The sequence below is a fragment of the Meriones unguiculatus genome, chromosome 2 (genome assembly GCF_030254825.1).
Source record: "Meriones unguiculatus strain TT.TT164.6M chromosome 2, Bangor_MerUng_6.1, whole genome shotgun sequence".
NCBI lineage: Eukaryota > Metazoa > Chordata > Mammalia > Rodentia > Muridae > Meriones > Meriones unguiculatus.
This window is the reverse complement of record NC_083350.1, coordinates 17540021-17554356: the sequence shown is the minus strand read 5'-3', so window position 1 is coordinate 17554356 and position 14336 is coordinate 17540021. Positions and strand designations below refer to the sequence as shown.

Here is a 14336-nt window from a genome sequence, read left to right as displayed (position 1 = left end):
ACTTTAGCCTTTATATCTACTAAGCAATATGAGACAGTATGTACCTATGTTTTCTGAGGAGCTCTACAAAGCAAAGTCAGTTATTTTAATATGAAAATATAAGTGCTTAAAAGTGGACCAAATCAAATCTACGTGAACACAGAGCTGTATCATGAATCTGTGGTCACTATGGTTTTATTTGGTTGGACTCTGCTCCACTATATCTGCAAGAAGGTAAGGACAAGGAGATGTTTCTCTTATTCTTTCTGTTTACCCCAAAACCTACAGGGGCTATGTGTGGATAAACAGCTATGAAGGAAGCATGTGTGTGAGTGCGCATGTAGCCATGATTATATCATTGAAAAATGGAGTACAGTGGCTCAACTATGATTATTCACAGGAGGTTTGTTCACATTGTTTCTTTAATACTGACATTATTGAGTTCCTGAAGGAAGAGGACATATGTGTGAAATTCTGAGGCTAACTCATCACCACAGACCATGAGTCCTGCATCAGTAAATCTTTTACAGTTGAAAGGCTATTAATAAAGCTGAGAAAAGGACCCACAATACTTTTCAGAAGCAACTGTAGAAGTAGTCTCTTAGAGAGAGCTCCTTATGTGAACAATAAAATTTATGTTAACTTCATTGACTTGATGGGATTATAGAACAATTGGTCAGAAATAAATATTTTAGTTAGAGGTATTTTGAAAAAATCAACATTGATTCAACTCTATAAAATCTAAATTCAAGCTTTCTCACCTGTCATAAATGGCAATAGCAATTATCTGATTTAGGATATAACATTTATTTATGGTATTTGATTATAACCAGTGTTTCATTTGACCCCTCATGTGGTTTTAGCCATCACAAGGATTGCTTTAAAGTTTCCAGTTCATAAAATAAATGATAAAACAATTGTCACAATAATAACATGATTATGGGTATAGGGTTTATTAACAATAGTATTCTCATTAAGATATCATTATTCTGCACTACAAATTTACAGTGTAAATTATATGTAAAGTGGCTATAGAGCTGATGTTTGCCGTATAACCATAAGGACCTGAGCTCTACCTCAGGACCTACACAAATAAGGCAGCACAGCTCTAACCCAAATGCTGGAGGGTGGGGACACCTGGGTCTCCAGGGCTTACTGAGGAGACACCCTGGACTAATTTACCAGCTCCAGGCCAACAATAGACAACAAGAGGATAGCGCTTGAAGAGCAATACTCAAGGCTGACCTCTAGAGTCCATGTGAACTACACATATGTGGACCCAAACAGAGCCTTACAAATGTGCACAATGGCCATAGCCAGAAGCCATAGACTCAGACAGATCTCAACATATGAAGCAAAACAAGTGTCTTTGTTCAGTGTATACTCATCTTGATATTCTGGGTTACAGAACTAACCCTTCACTTTAATGTGTAACAGATATTTCAGCAGAGTGCATGTTGTAATTTCAAAGTCATCTAACAGTTTATATGGTGTGAGGCAGAAGTGTTCAAAATAATCATATCTGTTTTGAATAACTGATTAGGACTTTGCAATTGAGAAACAAGATTCTTAAATTGTCTTTTATTAGTCTTTTATTCGTCTGTTTTAAGCAACCCTTGCCTATCCTACTACTTCATGGCTATTCAGCTATGCGTGTTGAATGTAATTACTTGAGAAACATAAAGCAGAAGTTTTTCCACCTTGCTGTAACACACCCATTGACGCTCTATTAACATATTTGATAAGTTAATGTGATCTCTTCCATCATAAATCATGTCATTTAGGAGGACTTCCATCTCTGTCTTAGGGAATGATTACTCTAATTTAGCTTAGAATAATATCTTTCTCTCTCTTTTGAGCAGGACCTGTGGTTTTGAACTGATAAGATAATGAAGATATAAAACAAATTGTTTTATCAAGAATATATTTATATATGGACAGCTATAAGCACATATAAATTTGATCAAGTACAATAAAAAAAAATAGATCCAAAGTAAAGAAGAGGGAAAGGAAAAGAGTGTGAAGGGGGTAGAAGTCTCTGGATGCACCAAATGCCCATGTCCCCATTGGCAGGATATGTGCCTACAACTCAACACAGGAATGCTTTTAGATAAAAGATGGAGACCATAGTAGCAAATAAAACACAGCCTTGCTGCCCTTCTCAAGCTCAACTTTTCTTGCCACACAGAGGTGACCATAGCAACAAAAGACTGTAGTCCCTTAGGTTAGAACTATTAGAAAAGCATAAAATTCTCCTCTCAAAGCCAGTAACTGTTAAGGTACTTTCAAATGGAGATTGGAGAGTCCATCATTCTTTACTAATTGAACTCAAAATTACATTAAAAACCCTTCATTTTTTTTTATTAGCTTGTTACACCCCAACCTTTGAAAAGATATTGGCTGCTATTGTGGCTCCGTTTATCTTCTCTATGCCTTTTCCCTCTCCAGCGAAGTGTGTTCTCAGGATTTAAAGAGCACTCGAGAGGTTCCTGGAAACAGGATGAATGGTGCATGGCAAGATGACTACATAAAGCGTTCTGGCTGATCAAAGACTGATTTCATTTGCCACTTTTCCTTTTGATCAAAAAAAAAAAAAACAAAAAAAACACTCTGAGAATGTCGAACCACAAGACAGGCATTGCATTACGTGGGCTCTACCCTGTACCTGAGGGTACACAGGTTTTGTTTTTTGTTTTTGTTTTCTTACCCAGACAAAGCTGACTCTTACCTTTTAGTGGTAACTGTTTTATTGACTACTAATGCTTTAAAAATAAGATTAAATCAGGACCATGGTCTTTTATTGCAAGGAAGATATATGCCCCTTGTGAATTCTGGTGGTTTGGCAATTGTAACCTCAGCAGACATAACACTGATGTATTCTGTGTTGCCAAACAGCATGGTAAGTGTTTAAAATGCTGTGAAGAACCTTATTGCCTCGAAATGATACAATCTAATATTAGACTGCACCTCAATGACTGCATCCCTGAGCCTACCCTTCCACAGAATACTAACGTCAAAGCCACTTTATTTTAATATCTCACAGGAAGGAATCATTTCTCATTTCACCACTGAAACAGCGAAAACATAAAACTTAACCTGGGTTGCATGAAAACAGACATTGCAACATTCAGGACATTTTCATTAGCAGTACAGATAAAGCTGCCTTTTGTAACAGGACATCAAAATGCCATCCTGATTCATTCTTATTGGCAGAGGGGCTTTAGCCCTTCGGACAGCTGATCGAACGATTCATCTCTCCAGAAACATACAAACTGCAGACCGTCAAGGTGCCCGTCCCTCTCCTCATATATAAAACCTTTCCCTATTTCTCAGTACTTGTCCTACATGCTTCTACTAATTAATCACAATTATCATTAAATTCCCACCCTTCCTCTTCTTTGCATTTGTCAATAAGATTCCAGACACTTACCACTCACCAGTTACAGATAACTTAAAACTGGATATTCATGATCACGCTATCTTCCTACCTGTCGCTTTAGGACAGTGGTTCTCAACCTGTGGGTCCCGACCCCGTAGGGATCGAATGATTCACAGGAGTCCCATGTCAGACACCTTACTTATCAGATATTTGCATGAAATAACTTTATGGCTGCAGGTCACCACAACATGAGGAGTTATATTAAAGTGTCACAGCTTTAGGAAGGTTGATAATCACTGCCTTCGGATGCCATTTCTAAATCAAGCAGGGTTACCTTTAAGTATGATGAAAAAAGTTACCTAGCTGCTGAACGGTTTCCTAGAATATGGGACTTCACAGCTGAGTCTAGGAGAAATCAGGCTAGCTGGCTATTATTCTGCTGATAACAAGGAGCATACCCAACAGACCACATCAGCGGAGGGAAAGGCCGATGTAACTGGATACGGATGAGCCTACTGTCTATAGATGATAGGAGTTCTTTCCCCACAGTTCCAGAAGCTGGTCTTCAGAGACAAGAGTCAGCAGAATTTGGTTTCCTCACGGCCCTTTCAGAGTAGCACCCAGTTTACTAGCTATTTCCACCTCAGGAAGAACGTTTTAGCTCGCTGTATGGCCCCTTTGGGAGTACTACCCTCAAAAAGCCACATTCCAGTCCAAGTTTAAGGCATTACGGAAACTAGTTAAAACAGCTGTCTGATACCTTTCAGCACAGATCTACGGGGTGTGGGTAAGAGGAAATGCTTAGGAAATTGAGAAGATGGAATGGACACAGCAACATCCTGGGTCTCAAAATACCCTATTTTCAGCGTTCATAGATGAAAAGGAAGGTGTCCATCTTATCCTTTGGCATTGAAGTGACGTGTCAAAAAGGGAGCTGCATTTGAAAGAACTAATGGAACATTTTTATTTTTTACCTGAAATCTCTGTTACGGATTAGGACACTGTGATTAAAATAAAGTGTACTGCCCTCAGGGCTTAAAGCATTGATTTTACAAAAGTTTAACACTACTGAATCTGTAAAATAGAATTGATTGGGGCTATTTTTTTCTGATATTTTATTAATAAAATGCCCATTCATTCATGTAAGCAGTGAATCCAGGAGTCAGCTTTGTTTTGAGAGCAAATTGCACAAAGCTGTACACAATATTGGGAAGTGTCTGCTGTTTTCTATGTTAATTGAAAACGACAGTTAACAAGAAACCTCGAGCAGGAGTCACTTAATCCTCTTTTATTTCACTTAAAATTGTGCATTGTTGGTAGAAAAACGATCATGTGGCCATCATAGGTAAGTTTCCCTGAAAAGTAAAAATAAGTGCAGCATAAGATGCTATAACCATGTCACTAGGCCCATGCATCACCTTGAGATGAAATTAGTGATGAGGAGATGCCTGTGACTCCGTGCCTTCATCAGTCACAATGCCAATTTAGAATCAACCTATACTGATGTCAGCAGATGAATAGATAGAGAAATTGTGGGATACATACACAGCAGCGTTAATCCACAAAAAGAAGGAATTCTGTTACTTTAGACAATGATGGTGAACCTGAAGTATATTATGATAAGCTAAGCAAAATAAGTCAAAGAGGAAAAGATAAATACTACATACTTTTACCTACAGATGGAATCTAAATTATCCGACTCTCAGAAAACAGAATGGTAATTACCAGAGGCTTGATGGGGTAGAAGGGTGAGGAATGGAGGGGCCATCTGACCCTAGTACAGACTATTAATCAGAAAAAGAAATACATATATTCTAGACTGAACACTCAGCATGGTGACCACAGTTATAATTGTCATGTGTGTTTCAGCATTACAAAAGGAGAAATTTTAGGTGTTCCCACTACATAAATAAGACTGTGAAGTTAGCTTGATTCAACCACAAACCACCATACTATACCTTAGAGTATAGTATTTGTTTTAATTAAAATAGTAAGTCTTAAAAATGTACATTGCTTTTACATGACATCCGAAACCAGATAGACGACATAAAAGAAGTAGGAGAGAAGAAAAGATCTACGTACCTGCTACTGAGACCTTTGCTGTTCGACTAATAATTGAGCCAGAATCTCCCAAGGATGCTTCACATTGGTAAAGTCCCTCATCTGGCTTGTGATGTCTGGAATGAAGTATGTTTTGTATCAACAGAGACCCATTAGGAAGTTGCTGCTTCCTGTCATCCATGCCCAAGGCTAGCATGAGACCATCTTTCTTCCACCTGATGATTGGGACTCCTCGGTCAGACTCCGCAGAGCAGTTGAGCAGAACATTTCCTCCCCGCATTGTGACAGCATCAGAAGGTTCAGACACGAAACGAAGGGATGTGAAAGGTTTAATTTGAAAACCTGGAATAAAAGAGCACAGGGGAAATCAGTTCATGTGCTCTGAGAAATTTCTTTTTCATCTTTTTAATTTTTAAAATATTTTTATTAATTACAATTTATTCACTTTGTAGGCCTTAGCCCCCTCCCTCACTCCCTCCCAATCATTCCCTCCCTCCCTGTTTTCCTCCAAGTTCCTTCTCCACATCCACTGATAGAGGAGGTCCTCTTCCCCTTCCATCTGACCCTAGTCTATCAAGTCTCATCAGGACTGGCTGAGTTGTCTTCCTCTGTGGCCTGGTAAGGCTGCTCCCTCCTCAGGAGCAGGTGATCAAAGAGCCAGCCGTGAGTTATGTCAGAGACAGTCCCTGCTCCCCTTACTAGGAAACCCACTTGGGCTACATCTGAGCAGAGGTTCTAGGTTATATCCATGCATGGTCCTGGGTTGGAGAATCAGCATCAGAAAAGACCCATGGGTCCAGATATTTTGGTTCTGTTTCTCTCCTTGTGGACCTCCTGTCCCTTCCAGGTCTTTCTATCTCCTCCTTCTTTCATAAGATTCCTTCCACTCTGCCCAAAGTTTGGTTATGAGTCTCAGCATCTGCTTTAATACTCTCCTGGGTAGAGTCTTTCAGAGGCCTCTGTGGTAGGCTCTTGTCCTGTTTCTTGTTTTCTCCCTCTTTGGATGTCCTTCCCATTTGACTATCTTACTCAGGATCCTTCTTCTTGCCCAGCATCCTTAGGTGTAGAAATTTTAATATATTTGTCCCATATTATATGTCTAATATGCACTTATAAGTGAGTAGATACCATGTGTGTCTTTCTGCTTCTAGGATCCCTCACTCAGGATGACAAATTTCAAGTTTGATTTTCCCAACATTTCCTCTCATTTTTTTCTCCCTCTATTTACAGATAAATTTAGGATCAGGAATACTGTGTTAAGCTTTATGTGAACACTAATTAATGAAAGAGTTATCCCAGAAAATATTACTAGGAAAAATAATAATTCGTAAGTTATGGATAAGAATATTATTACATCATTCATTATTTGAAAAATTTGGACACATATAATTAGTATTTTCAGATATTTTGAAGTCTCACCAGTCAATAGTGTGACAGCTAGGATTTATGGGACTTGATTAAACAGATGCATTTTAGTATCTGTTAGTATTTTTTTTTCTATAGCAAGGCTTCTCTGTGTAGCCTTAGCTGTATTGAACTAGCTTTGTAAACCAGGCTGGCCACAAACTCACAAGAGATAGGCCTATCTGGGAGTGGAATACTGTTGGGGGTTTTGTGAGTTAAATGGCAGACATCTTAATTAATGTAATCAGTATTCTCATCATGGGTTGACCTCTGTTGGCTCTGCTGGTCAGAATTATTCCTGATTTCCAGTGAAATCATAGGTTCTGCAGCTATTTTCCTTCCAGGGTTCTGAGTGCACAGAGTCAGTGCTTCTAAAGCTGAATCTAAGGTCTGTGGCATTTCCAGTAAGCTGGCATCACTTCTGATCAGATACTCACTCCACACCACTAGGCTACTTACCAAAGAAAGCATTTAGAACTTTGCACAAACTAATGTTGATTTACAAATCCTAGGACTGCTAAACAATAAAGGGAAAGGACCCTGATGGCTCCAATTCTGTCAGTCCCAGCTACAGATTCTTTTCATACACATCGGCATTTGTGCAACAGCTCAATTATAATGAAGTAGTCTGTTTCTCTAGTGGAACATCTATCCTATTGAGAATCTGGATCTTTTGCTTCTTGTTCAGTCTATATCACTTAAATATGTGCAATTCTAAATATCATTATGTGTTGTCAGAACTCAGGACCTTCACAAGCAAAAAGGAAGTAGTCACTGCAATAGAAGAACTTTCGAGTCAGCCCAGATTTAGAAAGGATTGGCACAAGAATGAGCAGAGAACATCTATCAATGGAACTTTAAGTCTACTGAGAAACAGATAGAGTCTAAGTCAAATACTCTCTTCTCACTTCTCAGAAAGAACCACTAGCAAATACCTGGCTGGAGGTACACTAAGGGTGAGAAAGCATGAAAATGTTCTAATGTTATTGAATGTCAAGATGCCTCATCAGAGTAATGACCACAATTTCCATTTAAGCAGCATTCAAACAGAAGAAATAAATTTAGAATGCAAGACTAGGCAACTGTATTAAAAAACATTTATTGCATTTTTGTTCTACTCAGTGCTTATATTTTAAACACAACCTCATGCAGAGAACATTATTTATGTCACAGAGCACATAATACATTTAGCACAGCTGTTTATGACAGCATGTTAATGAGCACATGTGCCCATTATCACAAATAAATAATCTACTTACTCTGAAACAGGGAGGTTATGACAGTTCTCAGTGCTGTGGGTGCGTGGTTTAGGGAAGTTAAATAAAGATTAATTTTTCCATAATACAATTACCCTTGCTGCTCGTTGGTAATTTGAGCTTTTTTTCTTCCTCATAACAATTATACTTTAAATATATGACTTTGAAATTACAAAATCTCTTTGCTTTCAGGATCTTGCATTACTTAATATTTTAGACAGACCCAAAGTGAAAAGTATTATTTGAGAAATGACAAATGACTTGGATGTCGACTTTTTCAACTCATACGAAGCACAGGGCTCTCTCTGACCCTCTTGTAAGGCACTTCATATGCCTAAGAAGTAATCCATTAATGCATCAATTACTGGCTTTAATGCAGATTAGCAGCTTCTCATTTTCTCCTACCAAATTTGAAAAATGGGGTGGGGTGGGGCTTTCACTGGAAAGATAGATAATACAAGGGGAGAGAGAAGGGAGAGAAAAATAACACTAAGAATGTTTGGAGAAACATAATCTCTTGTAAAAAAAAAAAAAAAAAAAAAAAAAAAAACAGCTTGGGGAAATCTATGCTTGTTATCTGTGATGGTTAAATGAGAGATGCCTCTCCTAGGCTGGAATTTGAATACTTGGTCCACAACTGGTGCTGCTGTGTGGAAACCTTTAAGGAGGTATGGTCTTGCTAGAGGAGGTATGGCACTCGGGGTAGGCTCTGAGAGCGTGCAGCCTCACCCTACTTGTAGTTTGCGCTCTCTACTTTGTGTTCGGAGTTGCCATGGGAGTTCTCAGCTTCCTGTTCATGCAGCTTTGTCATCCACTTGCTTCTATGCCTGCCCACCACAGTGGATTTCTATTCCTCTAGAACCATAGCAAAATTCACACTTCTGTAAGTAAGTGGCCTAGGGTCATAGTATTTTATCACAGAAACAAAACAGTAACTAGCACAGCTGTCTTCCAGGATGTAAGACCTGCTTGCTGAAGTAACCACACACTTTGAGCACAGAATTTAGAGGAATTGACCTGGAACTGATCTCAAAGCCTCATCCCCAAGCACTGGCTATCACAGCATCACAAGGTGCTGTGCAAGCTGCCGAAGAAGAGGAACAATCAGTCTTGCCAGCTGTAAAGCCCAAGAACCATAACAATGACTGGCCTAGCACATCTCCCACAATGGTACAATGCCTTCACTTTTATCTCGGTAATCAACCACTGTCTAATTAAACTTAAGGCCTGCTCAAAGAGAGGGAAATCGTGCCTTATTCTTAGCCCACCCACTATAGTCGGAGAGTCACAGACCCGGGAGAAGAGCCTATTATTGTCATTTTCCTAAAGCAGCATGATTTCTAGCTGTATTCTAAATAGGTTTCTTACACTCACAGGTAAGTGTGGTTTTTACCTTTCATCAAAAAAGTTTCTTTTTGAAAAACAAAAAAGTTTCTTTTCACAAATATTGCAGAGACACAATTTCTAAGAATGTAGAGAAAAGTGACTATGGGTACCCAACCACAACTAATACACCTAGAACGCAGCTCCTCCAGCTAAGGCTCAGAGAAAATTCACAGAATGGTGTGGAGGGAAGATTTTTAAGAGCCGGAGGCCTCGTACATCTGCTGTGGCGTCATTTCTCCTAGGAAAAATTTACTCAGGAAATATTAACCATATGATCGCATGGACAAGCCCGGCATTAATGACATTAGTGGACGCACCAAGGTGGGAATGGGAAGTTCCACATGATCCCACCCACAGAAGTAGAGTTATAAGAAGCCAGTGCCTGACGAGGAGAGAGGGAGAATCAACTTCTTCCAGGAAGAAGTTACTGCAGAATTTGTCCAGTTCCAAGCGCTCAGCTCTGGGCACATGTACATAGGAGCACTGATAAGTGGAGTCAGTATGTTATATGGCTGCATGTACATGTGTGTATGCATAACACAATAATAAAAGAAGAGACTGTCAGTTTCAGAGATGGAGACGCACTGATGCATGTACTAAGCACACACACACACACACACACACACACACACACACACAAACACACACACCTGGTGACTTCCCTTCCCATTATATACGTTTCATAGTTTTGGTGTTTCTTTTTTAATTTTCTGACAAAGGGTTAATTTGAACAGATAATCGTGTCTGTGTTTTCTTGCAGAAAAGGACCTTTTCCTCATAGGTGATCTGAAGGAGGAATTCTCTCACTAATTTTAGTTTTATCAGGTGTAAAAAAAAAAATCAAAAGCAAAGAGGATTGACATGTGGGTGTGTCTTTGAGAGTGTTCTTCTAGAGAATTGACAGAGGTGGGTATGGTCAATTTGTATATGGTTGGACGAGGGGGCCAAACTGACTAAAAGAGGAGGGAATCAGAAAATCAGATGAGCAGCTACAATGTCACTCTTTTTTTTTTCTCGATAACATATACCAAGCCAAGCCAGTCCTGACACTTTTGCCACTATGCCCTTCCTCCTCATGATGGACTGTAAACTCCTAAAAGTGTGAGCCAAAATGATTCCTAACTTGGGGGAGGCCAGTTAGAAAAAAAATACAATAAAACTGCCAAGGACTTCCAAGTCATGCTGGGTATGTATAAGTGGGATTTGTCCTTAAACACCCTCAAATAATCAAGTATTCAAACTGTTCCTGGACATTTATGTCCTTTTGTGCCTGATCTCCTTATCATATCATCTTTCTCATTTCAAATCCTGTGTGTCACACAGGCACCTAGAATGGTGGATGACATTTTATCTATAATATCAAACATTGTTGAGTATGAAAAATAATTCCCAGTAGAATCAGATATCCCATTCTGAGCCCACAATGTAAAAGCTTATAGTTAAGAAAGGTAAAAGAGAAATTGATGTAAAGTAGCACTGACATGAAACAAAGTTCCTGAAAAAGCCAGAGATTAGAAAATGTCACAGAAATCCCTATAGAACCTGTCGTGCATAATTTCATCTATTTTATATCACATATAATTTGAGATGCTCAGAGATTTTGATAGTGCCCAAATCCTCAGAACTGAGGCAGATAACCCTGGCCCCATCACCTTCCTTTAAGACAAAAAAATCTGTGTTGAAGGAAATTAAAACAATCTTGTGAAAGATATAATCTTCTTTGGGATTCTCAGACATCAAGGGTGTGTGCAACTGTAATTCTGCTCTTTAATTTTGAAAAAAGTAAAATACACTGAGTCTGAAATGAGATTGGGGACTAAAAACCATTACAAAAATAAAGAAATTAACAGAAGTAAACATACATAAATATCATGGGGTTCAGTAGATAAAAAAAAAATATAAAGTCTGGAATAGGTTTCATACTAACAAAACCAATAGCACCTGGGAAACAGTTAAAATATAATCTTACGACAGACCAAAAGCTGTCTGTCAACAATAAGGGAGAACTCAGCTGTTTGTGTTTGGTAGACCTTTCCAGGGACTTCCAGGGAACAGAAGCATAAGAACTCTGTTCACAAACGTACAGACTAGGAAAAAAGCATGGTGTCCTTAGACAGCATGTTTGCAATTTTATATATTTGGTTTTGTTGTTGTGTTCATTTTGAGTTTTTGTAGTTGGAGACAAATTTTAAATTCAATTTAATTTTTATTTTTTAATAATTGTATTTTTTATATTAATCATATTAGGTTATTTACTTTGTATCCCAGCCATAGCACCCCCCCTCATTCCCTCCCAATCCCACCCTCCCTCCTTCATGTCCTCCCTGCCCCTTTCCAAGTCCAGTGATAGAGGAGGTCCTCCTCCCCTTCCACTGACCCTAGCTTATTAGGTTTCTTCAGGACTGGCTGCAATGTCCTCCTCTGTGGCCTAGCAAGGCTGCTTCTCCCTCCGGGGGGAAAGGTGGAGTCAAAGAGCCAGACATTGAGTTCATGTCAAAAATAGTCCCTGTTCCCTTACTAATCATATGTTTTTGTTTTTGTTTTTGTTTTTTTAAGGAAGAAAATAAAATTTCATGGGAAATTAACTTAAAAGCTCAAATAATTGGCCAACTCTTCCAACAGACATTTTGTTGATCTTTTATTTCACACATCTCTTTAAGAGTCTGAAGGGAGATGAGGAAGGAGCCAAGACAGAGACCAGTGTTTACAGTGGCATGACTCCCTTTATTATAACCAGAACTCTGCTGAGGTTCCTCTCCTAAGACCACAACATTAAGTAGAAAAAAAAAAATCCTGCTTTGGGCAAAAGCTATAAAATATATCTATTGAAGAGTTGTAACAGTGGCAATTTCTTCATAAAAAGAGATTTTGATTATGGGACATTTTGAACTACCTTCCTCCCAACCCCCCTTTTTTGATTGATTTTAACTGGGTATAATTGTGGTTTTGTAGTACATTGGAGCATTGAACTTTTACCTGGATGATGTATCTGTCAGTCTAATCTAGTGTCAAGATGGCTAAGACCACAACCATGTTTATTTTCTGCAGTCTGAGGATTCACTCTGTGAACTTCATATCAACCCGAGTTATGTCATGAATTCGGATAGAAAAGGTGTATACTCACCAAACAGTCAGCACAAGTGAAGTGTGTGAAAGCGAATCAAGAGAAGGCCTGGATAGCTACACTTATATCATAACCAATAGCTCAACTTATTAAAAAAAAAACAACATTATTCAAAGTTGAAATAAACTGTTCTTTTCATAAAACAATGGCAACAACCAAACTAATGCTATAGTATTGGCTTCTGTTCACATTTGGTAATAAGTCCTTTCTCTGTACTACAACATTGATAGCATTTTAAACTTTCATGAGAAACTAAGCATAAGTAATATTCAGAGTATGCAGTCATTAGTTGAAAATACTGTACTTATTCTAGCTCTTGAGAGAGACTAAAAGATTTCAACACCACCTCCTCCTCAGGGGGAAGTGATCAAAGCGTGAGCCACTGAGTTCATGGCAGAGACAACCCTTGTTCCCCTTACTAGGGTACCTACTTGGAGACTGAACTGTGATGGGCTACATTGGTGGAAGGGTTCTAGGTTATTTCCATGAATGGCCCTTGGTTGGAGTACCAGTCTCAGAAAAGACCCCTGTGCCCAGATTTTTTGGTTCTGTTGCTTTCCTTGTGGTGCCCCTGTCCTCTCCAGGCCTTTCTGTCTTTCCTTCTTTCATTAGACTCCCTGTACTCTGTCCAAAGTTTGACTATGAGTCTCAGCATCTGCTTTGACACCCTGCTGGGTAGAGTCTTCCAGAGTCCCTCTGTGATAGGCTCCTGTCCTGTTCCCTGCTTTTCCCTTTTTCTGCTGTCTATCCCATTTTGTGTTTCTGAATGAGAATCTTACACAGGGTCCTCCTTCTTGCTTAGCTTCTTTAGGTGTGCAGGTTTTAGTATGTTTATCCTATATTATATGTCTATTATCCACTTATAAGTGACTGTATACCATGGGTGTCACTTCTGGGATACCTCACTCAATTTGATCTTTTCTAGTTCCCACCATTTGCCAGCAGATTTCACAATTTCCTTGTTTTTAATTGCTGAATAGTATTCCTGAATAGAACACCAGCAGCACAGGCTCTAAGATTAACAATCGATAAACGGGACCTCATGAAACTGAAAAGCTGTAAAGCAAAGGACTGTCATTAGAACAAAAAGACAGCCTACAGACTGAGAAAGGATCTTCACCAACCGTACATCTGACAGAGGGCTAATACTGAGAATATATAAAGAACTCAAGAAGTAACACAGCAACAAACCAAGTTATCCAATTAAAATATGGGGTACAGAGCTAAATCGAGAATTTTCAAGAGAGGGATAACAAATGGCAGGGAAACACTTGAAGAAATGTTCAGTGTCCTTAGTCATCAGGGAAACATAAATCAAAACGAACCTGAGATTTCACCTTACACTCATTACAATGGCTAAGATCAAGAACTCAAGTGATAACACATGCTGGAAAGGTTGTGGAGAAATGGAGGGGGACCCTTCTCCATTGCTGGTGGAAATGTAAACTTGGTACAACCACTTTGAAAATCGATCTGGTGCTTTCTTAGACAACTAGGAATAGTGCTTCCTCACAACCCAGCAATACCATTCCTAGGCATATATCTAAAATATGCTCAAGTGTACAACAAGGACATTTGCTCAGCCATGTTCATAGCAGCTTTATTTGTAATCGCCAGAATCTGGAAACAACCCAGATGTCCCTCAACTCAGGAATGGATACATAAATTGTGGTACCTTTACACAAATTACAGCAGTTTCAAACCTAGAACTTTCTATATATGACACAAGAGCTCCATATGAGCACCC

General features: G+C 39.0%; 1 protein-coding gene across 2 annotated transcripts in view; it reads right to left on the bottom strand.

The window, feature by feature from the left end:
• Positions 1-14336, bottom strand: part of Dcc (DCC netrin 1 receptor) — a 1165274-nt gene that overhangs the window by 739666 nt on the left and 411272 nt on the right. For both annotated transcript variants that reach the window (XM_060377064.1, XM_060377065.1), the window contains exon 2: positions 5441-5761. In XM_060377064.1, coding sequence (XP_060233047.1) covers positions 5441-5761 — 321 coding nt within the window. The remainder of the gene's footprint in view (positions 1-5440; positions 5762-14336) is intronic.